The 22,835-nt window shown below is 36.0% G+C and overlaps 2 protein-coding genes across 2 annotated transcripts; both read left to right on the forward strand.

Annotated features, from left to right (window-relative positions):
* The first annotated feature begins 1,117 nt into the window (after positions 1-1,117).
* Positions 1,118-2,199, forward strand: LOC130951919 (uncharacterized GPI-anchored protein At5g19250-like). Its single transcript, XM_057880668.1, has 2 exons — positions 1,118-1,341; positions 1,498-2,199. Exons 1-2 carry the CDS (start codon positions 1,260-1,262, stop codon positions 2,013-2,015), a joined length of 600 nt encoding a protein of 199 aa, XP_057736651.1. The 5' UTR covers positions 1,118-1,259; the 3' UTR covers positions 2,016-2,199.
* Positions 2,200-12,391: 10,192 nt separating this feature from the next.
* Positions 12,392-17,160, forward strand: LOC130949473 (uncharacterized). Its single transcript, XM_057878182.1, has 6 exons — positions 12,392-12,427; positions 13,023-14,696; positions 15,176-15,770; positions 15,848-16,338; positions 16,471-16,572; positions 16,668-17,160. Exons 1-6 carry the CDS (start codon positions 12,392-12,394, stop codon positions 16,968-16,970), a joined length of 3,201 nt encoding a protein of 1,066 aa, XP_057734165.1. The 3' UTR covers positions 16,971-17,160.
* The last annotated feature ends 5,675 nt before the right edge of the window (positions 17,161-22,835 follow it).

Raw genomic sequence — 22,835 nt, forward strand, 5'->3', positions numbered from 1 at the left:
ATCTTTATATGAAATTAATAATTTTTACCTATCAATTTTGTATGAAAATAATTTCATATGAATTTTCACCATAATACATTTGTTTTTCATAAATTTCACCAAAAATAAACTAATATATAAAGCAAAACTCATAAAACCTAAGTTCCTAGCTCTCACTTAAGTCTAAATGTTTTCAGTGTCATTTCTCTAACATCTTTCTGTTCCAACCTCACAAATCCTAAATTTTCATTTATTTTATTATTTTTAATTTTAATGTAGACTTAATTTTGTATTTTTTATTTTTTAGTGTATTTATGAAATATGAAATACTTAAACATTATATTTGATTGATTTTTTTTTGGGAGTAGAATAAAGTAGAATAGGATAGAAAGTGTATATATACAGGATTAGAATTCAGAACTTTTAATTACAGATAGAGTATAATTAAATATGAAAAATATTTTAAATCCGGAAATAAAGTTAATGTAAAGTTTAAAGTCCATTCATCTATCCTATCCATTACGAGTTTTAAATAGTTGGCTAAGGCCTAATTATAGAGGTGATTTAAAAAGGAAATTTTAAAAGAAATTATCGCAAAAAAATTAAGATAGTCGAACACAAATACGATCCACGATTTTACGGCAGATTGTAATAATGTATGTAATAATGTCTATTCATACTTGCCATACTAAGTATTTTTTTCCGAGGAAAATAAAAAACAAATATTCATAGATTTTTATTATGTATGTGATAAGATGACTCAGTAATATAAGTGGGAATTCAAAAGCTAACTTTAAAATTGTGATATTTTTTATTTGATGTATTATTAATATAAAATTACATCTAATCACATAATATTATGTCAAAAAATATATACTTTTAACATTAATTGTGTAATTAGTTATTAAAAACATAGATATAATTAAATAATTATATAAAATATTTTACACAATTAGTATATGAAAATTTAATTTGTACAATAATAACTTGAAACAATATTAATAGCCCTCTTAAACAAAATAATGGACATGAAACTATTAATACCATACAACTCCTAGATAAATTAATTACTTTTAGCACAAGTAAACCTCCCCTCTCTTTATTCTTCTTCATATTTTTCTTTTCCCTCTTTGTACCTCTTCTATTGTCATCATATATAAAGCCTAAAGGTGAGAGTTTATAATATATTAAACTCATAAGAGCATAAGTTGTAGTTCATTCTAAGTGGACGCTTTTGCCTCCTCACCTCCTGTTGCAATCTCTCATCTATTATTTTAACTATGGCATGCTTCAAACTTGCTTTCAACGTTCTTCTACCCGTCTTCGCCTTGCACCTGTTTACTAGCCAAGTGCTAAGTGGAGGTAATAGCCTATGTTATAGTTTTTTTTTTTCCACCATTTAATTCTTTGTACCAAAAATTAAAACAATGACATCCTTCCGAATAATATTATCAATATGCATGCTTTTTGTAATCTTACTCTTCATGCTTAACCTTCATAACACTAATTCCCTAACAGCAACTGAGGGACAGGATCTTCTTGATGACATCAACATCTACCGGAAAGTCTTTAACCTTCCGGAACTCAAGGAACTCAGCAAGATGTCTTGCTTAGCCGATGAGATCGCGGACGACTTAGGTGGCAAAGACAAATGCAAAGAACTTGCCAGCTACTATCCTTCACCGGGTAGCGCCTTGAAGATTCCTAAGTTCCAAGAGAACCTTAAGAAGTGCAGGATTGATTACAATACCACAACAGATGGCGTGATCATGCCGGTTCGCGTGCCCAAATTGGACGAGGATGCATTGTTCTCCAATTATACAAAGTCGAATCACTTCACAAAGTATCTCAATGATTCTAATTATACGGTTGCAGGGGTTGGTTCTGAACATGACTGGATGGTTCTTATTTTAAGTACCAACTCATCTTCAGGGAATTTCTCTTCAGCTATTTCTCTTCTTGCTGGAGCTAATTGGAAGAATCAGTGTTTGGTGTTGGCATTGTTCTTCAGTTTGCTTGTTTCTCTGATTATATAAAATTGCTTGTCTTTCATTTTTGAGTGTTCTTAACTTCTCATCATGTGCTTTGTTTGGGTGAAAATATGTTTTCCCTTGTTAATTTATTTTGTAATTATTTGGGACAAAATCAATGTACAAAACTCATATTTAACTCCTATACCTGTTAATAGATGTATTTTGCAATAAATTGTAATGAAATTTTTATTTGTGTCGTTGTGTTTTCTGATCTTATAAAGATCAAAGCTTTATTAGTTGCAATTTTAAATTAATGTGAAAACTTTCAACTTGACCGTTAACCGTTGGTCTTGTTTTATTTTTTTTTTTTTAAATACATGAATTTAACTTAATCATCTGACTTCCATATGTAAGAAAAATAACTAAAATGATGATGATATATATATAAAAAAGAAACGTTTCAATGTCCAACACTTTTGAGATTTATTGTTAAAAAAATGGTTGGTTTGGTTCATATTAGGGGTAAGGGAGTTTTAGTGAACATTATCGTAAGAAGGTGTAAGATGCACGTTCATTAGCTTGGTTGATGTTGTAGATAATTATTTTTGCTCATGCTCTTGCTATAGTCCGCTTAAGTGGCTCAGATGAAGTGGTGGGAGCTAAGTCGACGTTATATTGGACCAGATTGATATAGTCTTGGACCTGTGATGATCGGAACGGGTCTATTAGGACATGATTAAATTTTTGTTTTTGCATGAGAGGATGGTGTATGTGCATAGTGTAAGAACCAATTTTTGGTAACTGACTTTTTTTATTATTTTAAAATTTATCTTACAAAATTCTGAACTACAGCCGAATGGTTAAAAAAACAAAAATAAATTATAAAATAATAATTAATGGTGATTGCTACGGTACGATGATAAATTAATACGTACCGATATGTTTAAGATGTGGACAAATAATAATTAAACAAGTGGAATTTATTTTCCACGTCAGTATTTAATTTTTTCTTTTTTAAATATATAATATATCACTACTTTTACTAAAACACCCTTTTAATTAAATAAAAATTAAAAACATTTATTTATTTAATTTTATAAAAAGACTTAAACATTCTTTCTTTATTTAATTAGACAAAAATACCCTTTTGAATATCCCTACTCTAACAGCTCCTCCCCCAAATTGAAACAGAAACCTAGCTTCTCCACCACCGCCGCAAGGACTGCCGCCGTCCGTCGTTCTCAGGCACTACCATCGTCGTCTGGTTGTCCGTGCTTCTTCCTCCTTCAAGAATCGCAGCTTCTTCTTCCTCGACCTCGGCGCGTCAGTTCCCGGTATTCACCTGCTCCATCGCGCTCCTGCCGCCGTCCGTCGGGCGCTCAGTCACCATCGTCTTTGTCTGGTCGTCGCAGATTCTTCCAACCCACCACCGTCTTCTGAGTTGTGTTCGTCGCCTGGCCTCTGTCTCCGTCACGATTCTGCCCCCCTCTTCTCAGACTGCTCAGAAGAAAAACCCATCTCCATTCCAATTTCCTTCCTTCGAGTTCAGAGAGAAGAAGCTCAACCAAGAAAAAAACCTTAGACTTCGACGGTCAGTTCACTGCTAACTTCTTCTGCGTTTTTTATTTATTCCATTTTCAATGATTATTTGATTACTGAATATTTGAATGTTTTGTGTTTTAATTTTCTATTGAATGATTATTTGATTACTAATGAGCTCTAGTTCTGCTGTGTTGCTATTTTTGTGTGTTGTGATATTTTTTTGAATGATCTTCTGCTGTGGTGCTGTTTTGTGTGTTGCTGTTTTGCTTTTTTATGTGTTCTTTATTTTTGATTGACATGCATCTGAGTGATATCACCACTGTAACTTAACTACTTGCTCTGTTGATGTGCTTTTGATTTCTGAATGTCATGCCACTTGTTATGTTGCTGCTGCTGTTTTAGTGTTTTTTAACTTCTGAATCTGCTGTTTTTGAATTTTTGTTGATAGATTTATTGATTTTAGGATTTAGGGTAATTATATGTTGCTGTATTCTAATTTTAGTTGCTGATTGTTGTTGATTTCTGGCTCTGTTTAGTATGTTGTGCTGATTGTTCTTGATTTTTGGCTCCGTGAGTGTTGTTCTGTTTTTGGTCTGTATTTGATCTTGTTCAAATTTCATGATTTTGTTACTGTCTCCTGAAAGTTGGGTTTCTTTTTGTAATATGCTTAACATTAGAAAGATTTGGAAAAATTTGTTACTCTTTGTTAAGTATGTGCTGATACTTTGTTAGAATTTGCCTGAAAATTTTGTTATAAGATAGATAGATGGATAGATAGATAGATAGATAGATAGTTTTTGATATGAATATCCAGTGGTTCCTCTGCAGCTATTGATCTGGTTGATGAAGCCGCTCCCAAACTGAAAATGGAAATTACTTCTAAACCTACTGCACTTGATGAGATCAACCGGTCAGTCTTGAAACTAGAGATGGAGCGACTGTCTCTAACAAATGATACCTTTTTGCTCTGTTTTGTTTGCTTTATGCTGAAAGTTCTTTCTTTTGGTAGGTAACAAGGATTGAATTCTAGGCATTGTAATCATAAATGCTCTGATACTATGTGACGAAACTAATACTGAAAAGCATACTTAGATATACACGAATGGTTATATCTATAGCTACTGAAATTTAATATTTTTTTGTTTTTTAATTAGAAGAAAGAATCTTACATAGAAGAGAATTTTTTATTTTATTTTATTTATTTTTTTTAAATGTTGTGGCCTCAAATGAATTCCAAATATTCTGTAACTTGATTAATGGTTTGAAGCAATTTTTTGGTTGAGATTACACAAACTAGATTGGTTTGAAGAAATATAGTGAATCAACACACGACAAGTATCATGTGAAATTTTCACTTTCCCAAAAAGAATCAATTCTCATGTGGCTCAGCTCTTCATTTTCTGCTGTGCAGGTTAGTGGTGCATGGCTTCTGTATAAATCTAGTACAGATGGAAAAGGATTCCTCTCTGCAACTCTCCAAGGTTTCAGTGTGTTTGATGATCGTGAGGGTGTTGAAAAAGAATTCCGGTTAGCAATAGGAAAGCCTGAAAATGTTGGAGCCAGTCTTCTAAATGCTTTTTCTCATTAGCAAAACCAGGACTCAGTGAATAGTAGCATAGTCAAAGAGAATGGTTTCCCAGTTCCAACGATGCTAATTGTTGATGTAAAATTTGCTCAGGATTCAACTTTTGTTTCTTTGTGCATACAGAGGCCTCAGTTGCTGGTTGCACTAGATTTTCTTCTTGCTGTAGTTGAGTTCTTTGTTCCAACAGTCGGCAGTATGCTGTCATATGAAGAACACAATATGTCTCACATGCTGGAAGCTGTCATTATGGATCAATCAATCTACGTACAACCATGTCCTGAATTCTCCATCTCACCTCAAAAGCCTTTAATAGTTGACAATGAAACTTTTGATTATTTCATTTATGATGGCCATGGTGGAACCTTGTATCTAAAAGATGGACAGGGATTTAATCTCACAGAAGCTAGCTCAGAGGCTTTAATATATGTTGGAAGTGGGAAGAAGTTGCAATTAAAAAATGTTGTTATTAAGGTCAATGGGCTTGTTCCATCAAATTTCCTTTTAAAAGTAAAAAACATAAAAAAAATTTAAAGAATCACTTTATGATTTGAAGATACATGAGTATGCCAAAATAATGACATAACATAACAATGAAGAATGCTTTGGTTTTGTCTTTGCAGGGTGGACAGTACTTGGACTCTTGTGTTCTTCTTGGAGCAAATAGTAGCTACTCAGTTTCAAAAGAAGACAATGTCTACTTGGAAGATTTTGAAGAAAGTCCTTCTGAAAGGTCTTTGAGAGGGAACATTCTTGATGAACCGTATCAAAGCAATGCAGTTAACAACTCCACAGAATTGATCATTGAGCTTCAGGTTAAGTGTTGCTGTAGTTTAGTATTTGTGCACTCATTTATGCGATTGTGTCCACTTGTGTTTATTAACCGTTGCTTTGTGGGCTTAAAGTTTGATATTTACCAACACTTAACAGCAAATTTGATACTTACAGCCTCGGGGCTCTTTAAAAGGAAGAAAGAATTCAATGAATATAAGTTCAGCTGGAGATGCACTAACATGTGTTGCTAACTTAAGAGGTGAAAATTGGAGATTATACCTTCTTACAAGACACATGATGTAAGAACTTTGGGTCCATCATACCAAATATTGGAAAATAGAGGGAGATGCAACAATAAGATTCAAGCAAGATGGAGGAAATGTTGAGTATTATTTGTATAGGAAACTATTATCCAAGCTTAAGAAGGAATTTATATATAAAACTAGCAAATTTGTATGAGCCACGTTGTTGGGAAATAAATTAAAAAAAAACAAGAATATAATCTCAATGTTGCAATGAGGAATGAACTCGAGATGATAGAATTTGGAATTGATGTGTTGGAGAAAAGAATTCATTTTTCTAGTACAAATCCTTTGTATATTTTGAAAGGATTCCTTTTTCCAGCAAAAGAATCACGTTTATATATCTCAAAAATGTTGAATTTTCTATATTTACAAAATGTACAAATTCTTTATATATTTTGAAAGGATTTTTTTCTTCGGTAAAAGAATCACGTTTATATATCTCTAAAATATTGATTCCTTTCTTATATTTTGAAGATTGATCAAATATAAAAAGAAAAGACAAGCAAAATAATAATCAAGGTCCATATTCATGTGAGAACGTGTGTAAATATTTTCAGTTGTGACCAATGATTAATTTGATGAAACTAAAAGACTATGGTTCAACAACTTCAGGGGCTTGATTTGCATATTTCAGAAATTGAACAACTGTGCACAGAAGAATAGATGTATGTGAAATTTAGTGCTCTTTTCAGAGTTTCAAGAGAAAAACATCCTTATCCGGATTTGTCAACTCTCTTGTCTCAAATTGTCTCTAGCTTTGGTGCTAACCGTGTAATGTGGGGCAGGTAAACTACCTTAAAACCATTGAACTTTGTGAAAAAAAAACAACCAGAATTGGCAAATTCATGAGGGGGTTTTATTATGTATGCTAACTTGTAATAAGGTTCAATGGTGTTCTGCAAAATTTATGTGCTGCAAAATTTGCTAAAAATCCAAAATCTTCAAAATTATGTTAGTTTAAGTAATCATAGTTGCCATCTTTATACGAAGATTATAAGTGAAAATCGATAGATTGATTTGATATATTTGACTAAATTGTTACAAAAAATAGTCACCCAAAATTTAATCACACAAGAAAGTAGTTAATTGCAAGTTGTACACGCAAAAAGTACTAACATTATAGAACCAACAGAGATTCAGAAGAATTGAGAGGCAACACATTTCCAAAACTCATTGGCAAGCCACTTCATTGTAGAATTAACTAACAAGTAACAAGAATTATTCAACAATTATAGTTTAAAAAAATTAATACCTAGAACTAAATGCCAGAACAGAGCAGAGCAGATCATTAGCAAGAAAGGAACAGGGAACGACCGAAGGGCTGATGCGATGGAACAGAACTGGCACCGTCGAGACAGTGGCTGCGCGACGGAGGCAGAAGGCGAGGCCGGCGACAGTGGTTTCGAAGCTCAAGCGTGGCTGCACGATGGAGGAGAACGACGTTGCGACAGTGGCATCAAATAATTAATACAAGAAATAACAAGAAGGAGGAAAAAAATCACCCTAAGAAGAAGAAACGCATAATTGGCACAATTTATCAAGCATACCAATAATAAATATTCAATCATCTACTTATCTAGTTAATTCAATTCATCTATTTTTTTGTTAAAAACAAAGATGAAAAAATAATTTTTTCTAAAACAAAAGATTGGTCATAATCAAGGTCCATATTCTTGTGAGAACTTGTGTAACGCTATAATTTCACTTATTAAAGCATGCCAAACATCTCTCCACATTTCACCTCCCAAATCAATGAATTCCAGTATCCTGCTATTTGAACAAAGCATACTTATTGTGAGCAGAAAAAATGGAAACAGCAGAGTCAAAAAGTGCAGACCCTAAAGGCCCAATCGTTGCATTCTCTACCTTTAATCCTTGTTGTGTAAGATCCATTCTCATGGCTCTCTTCTCTCCCAATAAGTCAATTACTGGAATGTGTTTTTGAAGTTATCAATAGAAAAAGATAATGATCCCTTTCTCCTTGCAGAAGAACTATTCTAAACCCCTCCTTCTACTCATAATGAACAAATAGAAGTTCTAACAAACTTTTAGCAAAATTTTCAGCATAATTTCAATAAAGATTAATAAGATTTTCAGCTAACACAATTTTAGCAAAATTTAAGCACAATTTTAACAATCCAATAGCCTTAAGTGTTTCTTAGTTGAAAAAAAATCCAACAACAATACAATATCACAACAATACAATCCAATTACAAAATCACAGTAAACCACAGCAACTCACTCCAACCCAGTAATCTCAAGTCTCCAACAGTCAAAATTATTCAACAATTATTCAATTCAGTAACAAGTCCACAGATTAACTAACAACAATTATTCAGCAATTATTCAACCAGTAATCTCAGCAAGGTTCACAGATTAACTAACAAGTAACAAGAATTATTCAAGAATTATAGTTTAAAAAAATTAATACCTAGAACTAAATGCTAGAACAGAGCAGAGCAGATCAGTAGCAAGAAAGGAACAGGGCACGACCGAAGGGCTGACGCGATGGAACAGAAGTGGCACCGTCGAGACAGTGGTTGTGCGACAGAGGCAGAAGGCGAGGCCGGCGACGGTGGCTGGACGTTGAGGAACGGCGACGAGAGATGGCTGCTTCGGTGCTTCCTCCAAGCTGCGTTCGAGTTCTCTTCTATCTTCTCTGCGTTCTTCAGTATGTTCGTTCAGAGAACAGAAAAAGCAATAATCAGAAAAGCATATAGTTCCCTTATGTTCGCGAGAGAACAGAAAAGCAATAATCAGAACTACGTTGGTCTAACATTTCAATTATCACATTATGCCAAGTTAGAACCAAAGTAAATGGCATTGGAAAACATGCTAATAAGAACGAATAGAAGAACTTTATATATAATAGCAAATCGTGTTCTTTACTTGCAATAGGCTATCGAGTGGTCCTGGCCTGCTGGGTGCGATTTGCGAGTTGCAAGGGACTGAGGGTGGTGATGGGTGCGACTTGCAAGCATGGTGCCGACCTGCTGGGCGCTGGGCGCTGGGCGCTGGCTGTGTGCTGCAGTGCTGGGCTGCTCTGTCCGCGAGGAGGTCCTGGGTGGGAGCAGTGGAAGGGCTGTGCTGGGACGAAGGTGGCGGTGGCTGCGAGGTGGTGGGAGGAGGTCTCTCACCGGCGATGGGAGTTGCAGAGAGCGAGGCTGTGAGACCTAGGGAGTAGGGAGAGAGGGGCTAGGGTTCGTTTGGGAGTGGGGCTTGGGGGAATGGCCGAATGGGGGTTACTGGGTTAGGTTTAGGTTTCGCTCATTTTGGGGGAGGGGGTTTTGGTTTTTTTTTTTTTTGGTTTTTTACCTGACAGGTTCGGTTCGGTTCGGTTCGGTTCGTTTTTGTACCGGTTCACGGTTCGACCGACTGGTTCGAATGGATTTTTAGAATCTTGGTCCGAACCGTTTTTCCCCTCGATTCACGAATTGACCAGTTTGACCAGTCAATTCGAACCATTTTCAGAACTTTGCATTTTTCCCTTATTCCAAAAATCTGGCCAGGTGACGGTTCGGTTTGACCGACCAGTTCTTGGCCGGTTCAACGGTTCAATTGTGGTTTTTGAAATTGGGTGTTTTAACATTTGTCCGAGTTGTTTTCTGTAGCAGTTCATGGCTCAACCGGCCGGTCCAAACTGATTTTCAAAAGATAGATTATAACCATTCTCTCATGTTGTTTTTATTTAAAATGCTTAATATATTTTAGTATCAAATTTTCAATTAAGCTTACAACACAGAAGTGGTTCAAGGAATCAAAATGCTAGAGTAAAAATTATGCTTCACGTAAATTCAACTAAAATCGAACGAAAGACAGAAACATTATAATATAGTGCATAATAATTTTTTAAGTAAAAGAGATGAAACTAACAAGTCTTAGTAGTTAATATAATCTTAACATGACTACATGACAATTACGATTAATTAATTTTTGTTTGACTCCTTTTGTTTATACTTATTGTAATTCCTGTTAGCAGATTCAATGGCATTACGCAGCATCAAGTTGTGGGGCCTTAGAATCAAATCCAACGCAGGTCGCATCCTTGTACCATGATTAACCTGAAAAATATAAATATTTTAGGTTACCAACAAAACCATACACATTAGCAATTGAAGTACTATTTTTTTTAGCAAAAAAAAATTACATTTATTGTATAACTATACGTCTTCCTGTAGTTTGTCATCCAGGTTGCCACACATACCCCACAATCATTACTGTGTTAAATAAGACGCGGTTAGCTTATGCAGATAAAAATTTGAAAAAGAAAAACACAAATATAGATATTCCTTACGAGCAGGGAGCTTGTTCTCCTGTTTCTAGCATATCCACAAATGCAAAATCAAGTATCCTTGGCCTGAACGGAGTGTTGTATTTATAGAACGAGTCATACTTGAGCATATCTTCCAGATATTTTGCCTATTTATATAGGAGAAAAAATAAATAAAGGACGGTATTTGAAACCTAAAAAAATGTCATAGAAGTGAAAATAGGAAAAGTTAATTTACCAGCTTTACTATACTCGATCTCTTCTGCTCTTTATTTATAGCAATCGGTAGGGAGTCTAGCAGAATTGTTTGATGATTGCACAAATCAAAAACAACCAGATACCAATGTGTGTTGTTCTCGTTGACAGGTAAAAAAATCTAGTACCAACTTTCACGTATTAGAATATTACTAGATACAATTTTTTTTTTAAAAAAAAGGTATAGATCAGTTCATAAAGATAAATGCCATTAAATAATAAAAAAAATTAAAAATACAATAAATTCTTTTTGATAATATTTCAACAGAACTTCAATTTTGGTATCACATTGTAGTATGAATTGCTGAATTTAATAGTTAGGGGCTAAGTTAGTGACACCAATTAAGTAATAAGATAAAATAAATAAAAACGGTAACAAGCCTGAAAAAGACATTACGTACCGATAACACTGCTGGCAAATACCAGTTTGTTTGACATCCCATTTCTTTCTCCTGCATGGTTAGCATAGTAGCCACCAAATCCAACACCTATATGGTAAAATAAATATATTAGAAATTAAAGTATGTTAGACATAGCAGTTTAATTATGCACTTACATCCCCATGTACCCACTCCTTGGGAATTAATGACTTGAAATTGTCACGAGTTCCGCTAAATTTGTTTGTTGTCGCCAATACCTCATCACTACAAATACGAATCACATTAATATTGAACTATTTTTTAAATTTTTAGTAGATAGATAATGAGATATTTAACCTTCTTTTATTTGGTGCAAACACATAGGTTGCCATTTTAATATCCAAGTCATCTAAATCCATGTATGCAGGAGGCTTAAATAAAATCGGGATCCACTGCAAAAAAAAAAAAATTGATGAGATCACTAAGTTATGTAACCGTAGAGGATTCATGCGAATGCTTGTGATATGAGAACTTACAGATGGCCATTCAATTCTCCGTTTATTGTGCTCGATGTTTTTCTGGTTTAGGGTAGGCATGCTAATAGAATATCCACTTGGTGTACTCTTTTTTAAGAGTGCCTTTTGCTCCTCAGTTAGAGATTTATGTGAGGTTCCTGGTGGAGTTTTTTTATTTTTTGAAAAGTTGTCTTTAATGGAGGCCGCATTCACACCACCCTTATTTTGAGACAAATGTGAATTCCAAACAATTCTTCTCTTGGCCGTACATATCTTCTTATCGCGTACACTTGTCTGTTTTGATGCCTTTTTATTTGTACCAGAGTCAGACTGATGATGTTGTGGAGACTTTAGCAGTTTAAAAATTTCATCTGTATCTCTTGAATTAGTAGATTGAAAAGGATATAAGAGAGTAGGAGGCTGAAAATTTGTGACAGTTGAAACTACAGTAAATGATGGTGGGAATATGTTGTATAGTGATGGATGCATGGTTGTTGGATATTGGTTAGAATATACTGCACCAGTATAAAAACCAGGGTACATAGAATACAAAAATTGGGGCATGTGAGGTGTATGGTTCAAGTGCGAATAATGTAAGAATTGGCTATCAATAGCATTAATGCTAACATCTCTTGTGTCTCTCTTGTTCTCGCTACATTGAGGTGATCCTGATAATTCTCGCTTATCCATATCAAACACTCAAGCATATATGTAACACAATTAGAATTATAATGTGAATGAGTAAAAGCCCTTTCCGGTCCCTAACCATTTACCCGATGGACGACCCACCCCCTAAGTAATTTAAAACCCCAAATCGGTCCCTATCAATGATGGTATATGGACATTGAAGACCCTGCAACCGGTTCCCAGCAGGTGACATGCTGATCTGTCAGTCACTTGTCCACCTGGATTTTTGTCCTACATAATTAGGACTAATCGCCCCCTGCACCTTTGAAACGATGCGTTCCATGAAAACCATTATTCCATAAAACACCTTCCTCTCCCTCGTCATTTACCTTTGGCCCTAATTCAGCAAAGCTTTCTTCTTCCCTCCAAAACAGAGTTACGTTGAGGACGTGGGAGCTAGTTGCACTACTGCGTGGGAAGACAGGGTCTTCATTTGGAAGCTTCCTTTGAAACGGTAACGTATACTTGGTTCTCTTCTACATACATTATTCTTTACTGTAGTGAAGTTGAGGAGTATGTCAGGTAGTGGGGGTTAAATTAGCTTTGATATGTGAGTTCTCCCCTGCATGGTGATTATGGGTGGATCGGGTGAAGCAGTAGGTTTGTTTCATGAGTTAGGGTTGTTGTGAAAGTATGAAAGTGATGTTAAGTTTGAAAGTTTGTACCTTTGTGTTGGCTTGATGCATTAAGAATGCTTAATGGATAGGCAGGATAGCCTAGTTGCTGTTGAGGGTGTTTGAAGTTTAGCTCTGTTACTGAGTTGTGATTTGGTTTTTTACAGATGTCTGTGTTTGTTGCCCCTGTTTTTCATCACGGTGGGAGACTAGAGAAAGATTCAAATGGAGTGTTACGCTATGTAGATGGGAAGATTGAGAAATTTCCACCGATGGATGTTGATTTTGTCAACAAGAAGGACTTGGAAGAACTCTTCAGGGGATTAGGTTATCTGGAATACAAAGAAATTTATTGGCTTGATCCAGCAGCAAGAAACTTGGAGTTTGGGCTTCATATCCTTAAGGGTGATCAGGATATTAATGACATGTGTGAAGCCACCTTAAGTTGTCCAGATAAGTATGAGTTCTACATCTACTTTGAGCACCCGGTAAGCCAACCAATGCAAGCCGAACCAGAGCCAGAACCAGAGGAAGAGCCCGTTGTGGTGACAGATGAATCCTCATTGGATGACGGATACGAGAGTGCCGAGGATGAGGCCTACAAGCCGCCACCTCCTGGTTATGAGAGTGATAGCAGTGATATTGAGTCAGCAGAAAGGAGTGGAAAAAAAACAAAGGAAAAAACTTCGGTGTCTGCAAGAAACAAAAAGAAAGTGTCACCCAAGAAGAATGGAAAGAAATCATCCAAGAGGTATACTGGGAGGAGGAGGAAGAGACATGTGCTACATGGTGAATCTAGTAAAGGGAATGGAACTGAGACACCTCCAAGTGGGTTGGGTTCTGGCCAAGGGCCAGTTGAGACAGATATGGGAGGGCCAGTTGAAGATGAATTAGGAGGTCCAGCAGTGGCTAATGAGGAGAGTGATGACTACAAATATGAATATGCTTCGGAAGACTGTCATACCCCGGTATCTTCTGAGGATGAGAGGACAACGCACGGACTTGATTTCAATGAAGAAAATGAATATGGAGAGGTTCAGTTTGAGCTTGGAATGCAATTTGCGACTATGGAGAAATTTAAGAAGGCCTTGAAGGATGTATTTGTCTGGGATGGAAGAGATTGCATGTATATAAAAAATGAGAAGGAGAGGGTCAGGGCTAGATGTGCAGAGGAGAACTGCCCATGGTTGATATACGTGGCAAGGAACTCAAAAACAATGGCTTTTGAGATTAAAACATTTAACAACAAGCATACATGTGGAAGGGATTATGGAAGTAACTTGGCCGATAGGGTTTGGGTCACAGATAAGTTGGAAAAAAGGTTGGCAACACAGCCTAAGCTGACACCGAGGGAAGCAACGGAGCATCTGAAACAGGATTATAATGTTCAGGTCCATCCTAAAATGATCCAAAGAGCTTTGAAAGCAGCTAGGGAAATTGTGAACGGCAATGACAGGGCACAGTATGGGAAGTTGTGGGATTATTTGCAAGAGTTGCACAGGAGTAACCCAGGCAGCACGGCTGACATGTGTGTTGACCCAATTCCGCAGTCTCTACCACTGTTTGACAAAATTTACATTTGCTTAGATGCGTGCAGAAATGGTTTTGTTAAGGGCTGTCGACCACTAATAGGCCTAGATGGTTGCTTCTTAAAAGGTTATTACGGAGGGCAGCTCCTAACTGCAATGGCACTTGATGCTAACAACCATGTATTCGTTATTGCATATGCTGTGACAAGAGCTGAAAACACAGAGAACTGGATGTGGTTCTTGACGCGGCTTCAGGATGATTTGGGAGACCATCAAGTGCGCGGATGGAATCTGATGTCCGACCAACAGAAGGTAACTACAATTCCCTATACTATTCTGATATAATGTATGTTTTATGAATGTAACTCTGCACAATGTAGACTTGTGTTGAATGTGTTAATTAGTTGTTTGTTTAGATTTAAAGTGGAATATCTGCTAATTGAAGCAAAAGGCTATACTTGTTAAACTGAAGAAATTCATCAACATAGTTGGTAGTAAATACAACCAATCTAACCATCTTCCCTTACAATTGTTGGTATCCCTTCCATAGAAAATAATCTGTTAATCTGTGAATTGTCACCTGGGTTAGTATTTGTTTGTAATCGTGTTGTTTAATTTCTAGCTTTTGGTTAGTAGAATTCTGCACAACATAATACATTCATAATTAGTTTATGCATATATGGTTAAGTGGCTTATGATTGGTCTATGTCTATTCCCAGCAATTGGTGTGTAGTTATTGGTGTCTTTATGTCATAAGTGCATTATATTTGGTTTGTAAACCATCTTTGCAGGGACTTATGCGTGCAGCCAAGGAAGTCATGCCCTATGCACACCACAGAAATTGTGTGCTGCATATTTGGAAGAATCTTCAACAAAGGTTCAATAACAAGCAGGTAAAGGGTCTGTTATGGCATGCTGCCAAGTGCACCACTCAGGTGCAGTTCAAAGCGGCAATGGAAAAATTTAAAAGTGTGTGCCATGGAGGATGGGAGTACATGAATCAATTTGACCCAGCAGTTTGGTGCAAGGCATATTTCAGCCATGGTCCGAAGAATGACAGCCTCACCAATAACATGTGTGAGGTTTGGAATTCTATGATACTTGAGGCCAGGGAGAAGCCCATTCTAACAATGTGTGAAGAGATAAGGTGTACAATAATGAAAAAGATGGCCAAGCACAAGAGGATTCTAGGAAGATGCACTGGGAAACTGGCACCAGCGCAGCAGTGGAGGCTTGACAGGCACATTAAACCTCAGAGTCATAAATGGAATGCACAATGGAGCGGAGATAATGACAGGGTTCTATTTGAAGTTACTAGGGGAAAACACAAGTTGGGAGTCAACCTCCAACATCATACATGCACTTGCAACTCATGGCAGTTGACAGGTATACATTGTTTCTTGTCTTGCTGTTTTCACATAAATTTGGCTAACCATATTCTTGTTGTTGTTGCTGTTGGCAAGGGATGCCATGTGTCCACGCAGTTGCTGCTATATCTAGGTTGAGGATCAAGGCTGCCGAAGAATTTGTGAGCCCTTATCTCACTATGGATGCTGTCAGGAAAACATATGATTTGTGTGTAAATCCAGTCAACAGCGAAGAATTCTGGGAGAAGACAGACCATCCAAAGCCACAACCTCCCAGGATAATAAGACCAGCTGGTCGTCCAAAGAAACGCCGGACTGAAACTGGTGCACCACCTCCCCCCCAAGTGATTGGAGACAAAGTCAGAAGGACTTTTCAGGTAACGTGTAGCAAATGCGGGGAGAAGGGTCATTATTATAAAACCTGCAAGGGAGCACCGGCTACACCGGATTGGCAACCAAAAAGGAAGAAGGCAAAAGCGGCCACCAGAGCTATGTGTGTGTTGACCGAAAATGTTGCTCCTGCCCCTCCCCCTATAGGGAATGTGGCTAATACTGAGGAACCTGCACCTGTTAACCTGGAACCTCTTGTAAGTGTTTTTTTTTTGTTTAAGAAAACCCTTCTGTAACTTGTATACATTTTGGGTTGTGTCTTTTTTGAATTCACAATGAGTTAACATTTCTCAACATATGTGGGTGCAAAACATGATTCTGTGATATAGGACAAGGCTAGGAAAAACAAGAAAAAAATGCCAAAGAGGCCGCAGGTAGAGCCAGATGAGATAAACATCTCACAAACTGCCCCAACAGCCCCAACTGCAGAGGTAAATATACCTACAATTGTTCATAATTTTTTGTTATAGACAGAGAAGAAGATGCAGTTTTTTAGCCCATATGTTTTTCATCATTGTGTTACCAGGTTCCAGGAACTGACGAACCTGCTCCAATGAACCAGGCCACAACTCAGGCTCCAAATGCTCAGCCCCCTTCTGCAGCTCCAAAGTTTAGGCCCAAACAGAGTGTCAGAAGGCCCCAAGGACATCCAATGCAGCCCAACCAACCGTCTCACAATGTACAACCCCAACCACAAGCACAAGGCTTACAACAAAACTCTCATGCAGTCTCCAATGAAACTCTGGCAGCAGCTAGCCCTGGGACCTCAGCAAGGCTATTTCAGTTCATTCCAACTCCAGGAATGAAGCCTCCACCAAAGAAACAGTGAAACAACCTGCTATATGGATATCATGTTGTTAGGGAATGTAGAATTTTGGTTTAAGGGGACACTCTATGTTAGTTATTTTGGTTATGGTGTTGATGTTATCATTAGGTTCTGATTTCAAGCCTTGATTTACAGATCCTCTCAAGTTTTTTGGTATTAGTTTTAGTGTCAACTTGGAAAAAACTGACATTGTCTTCTGAGTGAAACTCTGGGGCAGTTCTTGGTTCAGAGTGAATTTTTTGTGAAACACTCATGCTTGGGTTTGTGAATCACTGAATCAATTTGTAACTTTGTTTCAACTTTTACCAAACTCTCATGAATTGAAGTACACTTGCAAATCATGCACAAATTTGTGTCTGTACATTACTATCTTCATAGACAACTAGACAAGTGCTTCACAATTACATAATAATACAACATCATAATAACTACATCAAGCTACTCAATCAGGTATAACTACATCAAGCTACTCAATATCATAATAACCATAACATCAGTTGTTGTCTTCTTACAAGCCATGGATTTCAACCATAATACATGAAGTAGTTCTCTTCTATGAACAAAACTTTGCACACTAAATCAAATTCACATTTGTCTCAATTCATCCACTGTAAATTGCTGAAATTACAACTGTAACTGCAATTCCAATTAAAAAACTGGTTAAGCTTCGGCATTTCGTGTTTCCTCCAACTGTTTTTCCAATATCCTGCTTCGCAATCTTCAGTTCCAGTGCTTCCAATCTTTCTTCCATCGTCTTCAGCCTTTCAACCACGCCATTTTCTTTGCCATCAGCTTTATATGAACATGACACTATGTATTCATCAAGCCAAGCAAAGTACTTGCAGTGTGGAGATGCGGTCTGCAACAAACAACACTCCATGCTCATGGCAACGAATTTCGAAACAAAACTAAAATTGCAAAGCGATTACCTTAAAATAAGAGCAACCAAAAAAAGCCTGTTCGGATTTCCTGCAGTGCTAGATTGAAACAATATTGCATATGTGCCACAATGACATCTCGGTGCTACAAATCTTTTCTGGCCTTGGTTTGCCATTTCCCCCATACTCCCTGTGGAACCCAGAATCGGACTCCAGCACAAATTCTTCCCACCTTCACTACTTTCCTCCACGGTTCGTGACGAAGATTCTCTGGCTTTCATAGCCATATTCTTCTTCAGCAGAGAAAAGCCCTAATCTTTACTCTACACACAACTAACACGATGAAGAATGCAGATAAAACCCTAAACAAACCCAGGAGACAACTGGTTTTCATGGAACGCATCGTTTCAAAGGTGCAGGGGGCGATTAGTCCTAATTATGTAGGACAAAAATCCAGGTGGACAAGTGACTGACAGATCAGCATGTCACCTGCTGGGAATCGGTTGCAGGGTCTTCAATGTCCATATACCATCATTGATAGGGACCGATTTGGGGTTTTAAATTCCTTAGGGGGTGGGTCGTCCATCGGGTAAATGGTTAGGGACCGGAAAGGGCTTTTACTCTAATATTTATTAATAAATATTTAATTTTTTTAAAAGATCATAACATTACTAAAACATGCTAATTTTAATTTTATTATTCTATGTGATAACAAATACGTAATATGTAATAATAAATATATAATATTTTCAAAATTATATATTATTATAAATTTATTATTTTTATGTCGAAGTTATTCATAATAGATATTATTATTTAAATTTATTATTCAACGTGACAATAAATCTACTTAATATTTTTAAGTTATTGAAAATTTATTTTGTTTATTAAAACATGATTTAAAATAGATATTATTATTTTAGCTTATTTTAATTTATAACTCTACGTAATACTAGCATTTAAATTTATAATATTGATTTAGATATAATATTGATTTTGACGGAATATATGATTTACTTGTAAATAATATAATTGATGTGATTTATGTTGATCATAAACTAATTAGATTGTCAATAATTAGAATGAATATTTGTATTTAATATAGATTTAGCATAAATTGATATATAATAAGAACTCTCCTTTATCATTGTTATGTATTTTTATTCTCAAACACATAATACTACAAGCCAGTTACAATGATAAAAACGCGAAGAAATATTTCGATGGCTTATATGCATTTCAAATCTTTAATGGGTGAAATTATTAGTTTAAAATTTTAATTTTTTTCTTTTTTACTTATAAGACAAAAATTAAACTATTAACACTTAGCTAAGAGAATATAAACATAAAATAATAGTTTGAACGTTAAAATAAGAGTTAAATAATCTAAGTAATAATTATAATAATAAGAGGTGGTAAAGAAAATAATTATTATTTTACTTGTCTTTTCTTTTTATATTTGGTCAATCTTCAAAATATAAGAAAGGAATCAATATTTTAGAGATATATAAACGTGATTCTTTTACCGAAGAAAAAATTCTTTCAAAATATATAAAGAATTTGTACATTTTGTAAATATAGAAAATTCAACATTTTTGAGATATATAAACGTGATTCTTTTGCTGGAAAAAGGAATCCTTGCAAAATATATAAAGGATTTGTACTAGAAAAAGGAATTCTTTTCTCCAACACATCAATTCCAAATTCTATCATCTCGAGTTCATTCCTCATTGCAACATTGAGATTATATTCTTGTTTTTTTTTTTAATTTATTTCCCAACAACGTGGCTCATACAAATTTGCTAGTTTTATATATAAATTCCTTCTTAAGCTTGGATAATAATTTCCTATACAAATAATACTCAACATTTTCTCCACCTTGCTTGAATCTTATTGTTGCATCTCCCTCTATTTTCCAATATTTGGTATGATGGACCCAAAGTTCTTACATCATGTGTCTTGTAAGAAGGTATAATCTCCAATTTTCACCTCTTAAGTTAGCAACACATGTTAGTGCATCTCCAGCTGAACTTATATTCATTGAATTCTTTCTTCTTTTTAAAGAGCCCCGAGACTGTAAGTATCAAATTTGCTGTTAAGTGTTGGTAAATATCAAACTTTAATCCCACAAAGCAACGGTTAATAAACACAAGTGGACACAATCGCATAAATGAGTGCACAAATACTAAACTACAGCAACACTTAACCTGAAGCTCAATGATCAATTCTGTGGAGTTGTTAACTGCATTGCTTTGATACGGTTCATCAAGAATGTTCCCTCTCAAAGACCTTTCAGAAGGACTTTCTTCAAAATCTTCCAAGTAGACATTGTCTTCTTTTGAAACTGAGTAGCTACTATTTGCTCCAAGAAGAACACAAGAGTCCAAGTACTGTCCACCCTGCAAAGACAAAACCAAAGCATTCTTCATTGTTATGTTATGTCATTATTTTGGCATACTCATGTATCTTCAAATCATAAAGTGATTCTTTAAATTTTTTTTATGTTTTTTACTTTTAAAAGGAAATTTGATGGAACAAGCCCATTGACCTTAATAACAATATTTTTTAATTGCAACATCTTCCCACTTCCAACATATATTAAAGCCTCTGAGCTAGCTTCTGTGAGATTAAATCCCTGTCCATCTTTTAGATACAAGGTTCCACCATGGCCATCATAAATGAAATAATCAAAAGTTTCATTGTCAACTATTAAAGGCTTTTGAGGTGAGATGGAGAATTCAGGACATGGTTGTACGTAGATTGATTGATCCATAATGACAGCTTCCAGCATGTGAGACATATTGTGTTCTTCATATGACAGCATACTGCCGACTGTTGGAACAAAGAACTCAACTACAGCAAGAAGAAAATCTAGTGCAACCAGCAACTGAGGCCTCTGTATGCACAAAGAAACAAAAGTTGAATCCTGAGCAAATTTTACATCAACAATTAGCATCGTTGGAACTGGGAAACCATTCTCTTTGACTATGCTACTATTCACTGAGTCCTGGTTTTGCTGATGAGAAAAAGCATTTAGAAGACTGGCTCCAACATTTTCAGGCTTTCCTATTGCTAACCGGAATTCTTTTTCAACACCCTCACGATCATCAAACACACTGAAACCTTAGAGAGTTGCAGAGAGGAATCCTTTTCCATCTGTACTAGATTTATACAGAAGCCATGCACCACTAACCTGCACAGCAGAAAATGAAGAGCTGAGCCACATGAGAATTGATTCTTTTTGGGAAAGTGAAAATTTCACATGATACTTGTCGTGTGTTGATTCACTATATTTCTTCAAACCAATCTAGGTTGTGTAATCTCAACCAAAAAATTGCTTCAAACCATTAATCAAGTTACAGAATATTTGGAATTCATTTGAGGCCACAACATTTAAAAAAAATAAATAAAATAAAAAATTCTCTTCTATGTAAGATTCTTTCTTCTAATTAAAAAACAAAAAAAATATTAAATTTCAGTAGCTATAGATATAACCATTCGTGTATATCTAAGTATGCTTTTCAGTATTAGTTTCGTCACATAGTATCAGAGCTTTTATGACTACAATGCCTAGAATTCAATCCTTGTTACCTACCAAAAGAAAGAACTTTCAGCATAAAGCAAACAAAACAGAGCAAAAAGGTATCATTTGTTAGAGACAGTCGCTCCATCTCTAGATTCAAGACTGACCGGTTGATCTCATCAAGTGCAGTAGGTTTAGAAGTAATTTCCATTTTCAGTTTGGGAGCGGCTTCATCAACCAGATCAATAGCTGCAGAGGAACCACTGGATATTCATATCAAAAACTATCTATCTATCTATCTATCTATCCATCTATCTATCTTATAACAAAATTTTCAGGCAAATTTTAACAAAGTTTCAGCACATACTTAACAAAGAGTAACAAATTTTTTCAAATCTTTCTGATGTTAAGCATATTACAAAAAGAAACCCAACTTTCAGGAGACAGTAACAAAATCATGAAATTTGAACAAGATCAAATACAGACCAAAAACAAAACAACACTCACGGAGCCAAAAATCAAGAACAATCAGCACAACATACTAAACAGAGCCAGAAATCAACAACAATCAGCAACTAAAATTAGAATATAGCAACATATAATTACCCTAAATCCTAAAATCAATAAATCTATCAACAAAAATTCAAAAACAGCAGATTCAGAAGTTAAAAAACACTAAAACAGCAGCAGCAACATAACAAATGGCATGACATTCAGAAATCAAAAGCACATCAACAGAGCAAGTAGTTAAGTTACAATGGTGATATCACTCAGATGCATGTCAATCAAAAATAAAGAACACATAAAAAAGCAAAACATCAACACACAAAACAGCACCACAGCAGAAGATCATTCAAAAAAATATCACAACACACAAAAATAGCAACACAGCAGAACTAGAGCTCATTAGTAATCAAATAATCATTCAATAGAAAATTAAAACACAAAACATTCAAATATTCAGTAATCAAATAATCATTGAAAATGGAATAAATAAAAAACGCAGAAGAAGTTAGCAGTGAACTGACCGTCGCAGTCTAAGGTTTTTTTCTTGGTTGAGCTTCTGCTCTCTGAACTCGAAGGAAGGAAACTGGAATGGAGATGGGTTTTTCTTCTGAGCAGTCTGAGAAGAGGGGGGCAGAATCGTGACGGAGACAGAGGCCAGGCGACGAACACAATTCAGAAGACGGTAGTGGGTTGGAAGAATCTGCGACGACCAGACGAAGACGATTGTGACTGAGCGCCCGACGGACGGCGGCAGGAGCGCGATGGAGCAGGTGAATACCGGGAACTGACGCGCCGAGGTCGAGGAAGAAGAAGCTGCGATTCTTGAAGGAGGAAGAAGCACGGACGACCAGACGACGATGGTAGTGCCTGAGAACGACGGACGGCGGCAGTCCTTGCGGCGGTGGTGGAGAAGCTAGGTTTCTGTTTCAATTTGGGGGAGGAGCTGTTAGAGTAGGGATA

This window comes from Arachis stenosperma, chromosome 9 (assembly GCF_014773155.1).
Source record: "Arachis stenosperma cultivar V10309 chromosome 9, arast.V10309.gnm1.PFL2, whole genome shotgun sequence".
Classification (NCBI taxonomy): domain Eukaryota; kingdom Viridiplantae; phylum Streptophyta; class Magnoliopsida; order Fabales; family Fabaceae; genus Arachis; species Arachis stenosperma.

Excerpts from the sequence above, each read along its gene's own strand:
- LOC130951919 (XM_057880668.1), top strand. The coding sequence starts at position 1,260 with ATGGCATGCTTCAAACTTGCTTTCAACGTTCTTCTACCCGTCTTCGCC. Across the intron at positions 1,342-1,497 it reads TAGCCAAGTGCTAAGTGGAG|CAACTGAGGGACAGGATCTT; the intron begins GTAATAGCCTAT and ends ATTCCCTAACAG.
- LOC130949473 (XM_057878182.1), top strand. The coding sequence starts at position 12,392 with ATGGACATTGAAGACCCTGCAACCGGTTCCCAGCAG. Across the intron at positions 14,697-15,175 it reads TGATGTCCGACCAACAGAAG|GGACTTATGCGTGCAGCCAA; the intron begins GTAACTACAATT and ends CCATCTTTGCAG. Across the intron at positions 16,339-16,470 it reads CTGTTAACCTGGAACCTCTT|GACAAGGCTAGGAAAAACAA; the intron begins GTAAGTGTTTTT and ends TCTGTGATATAG.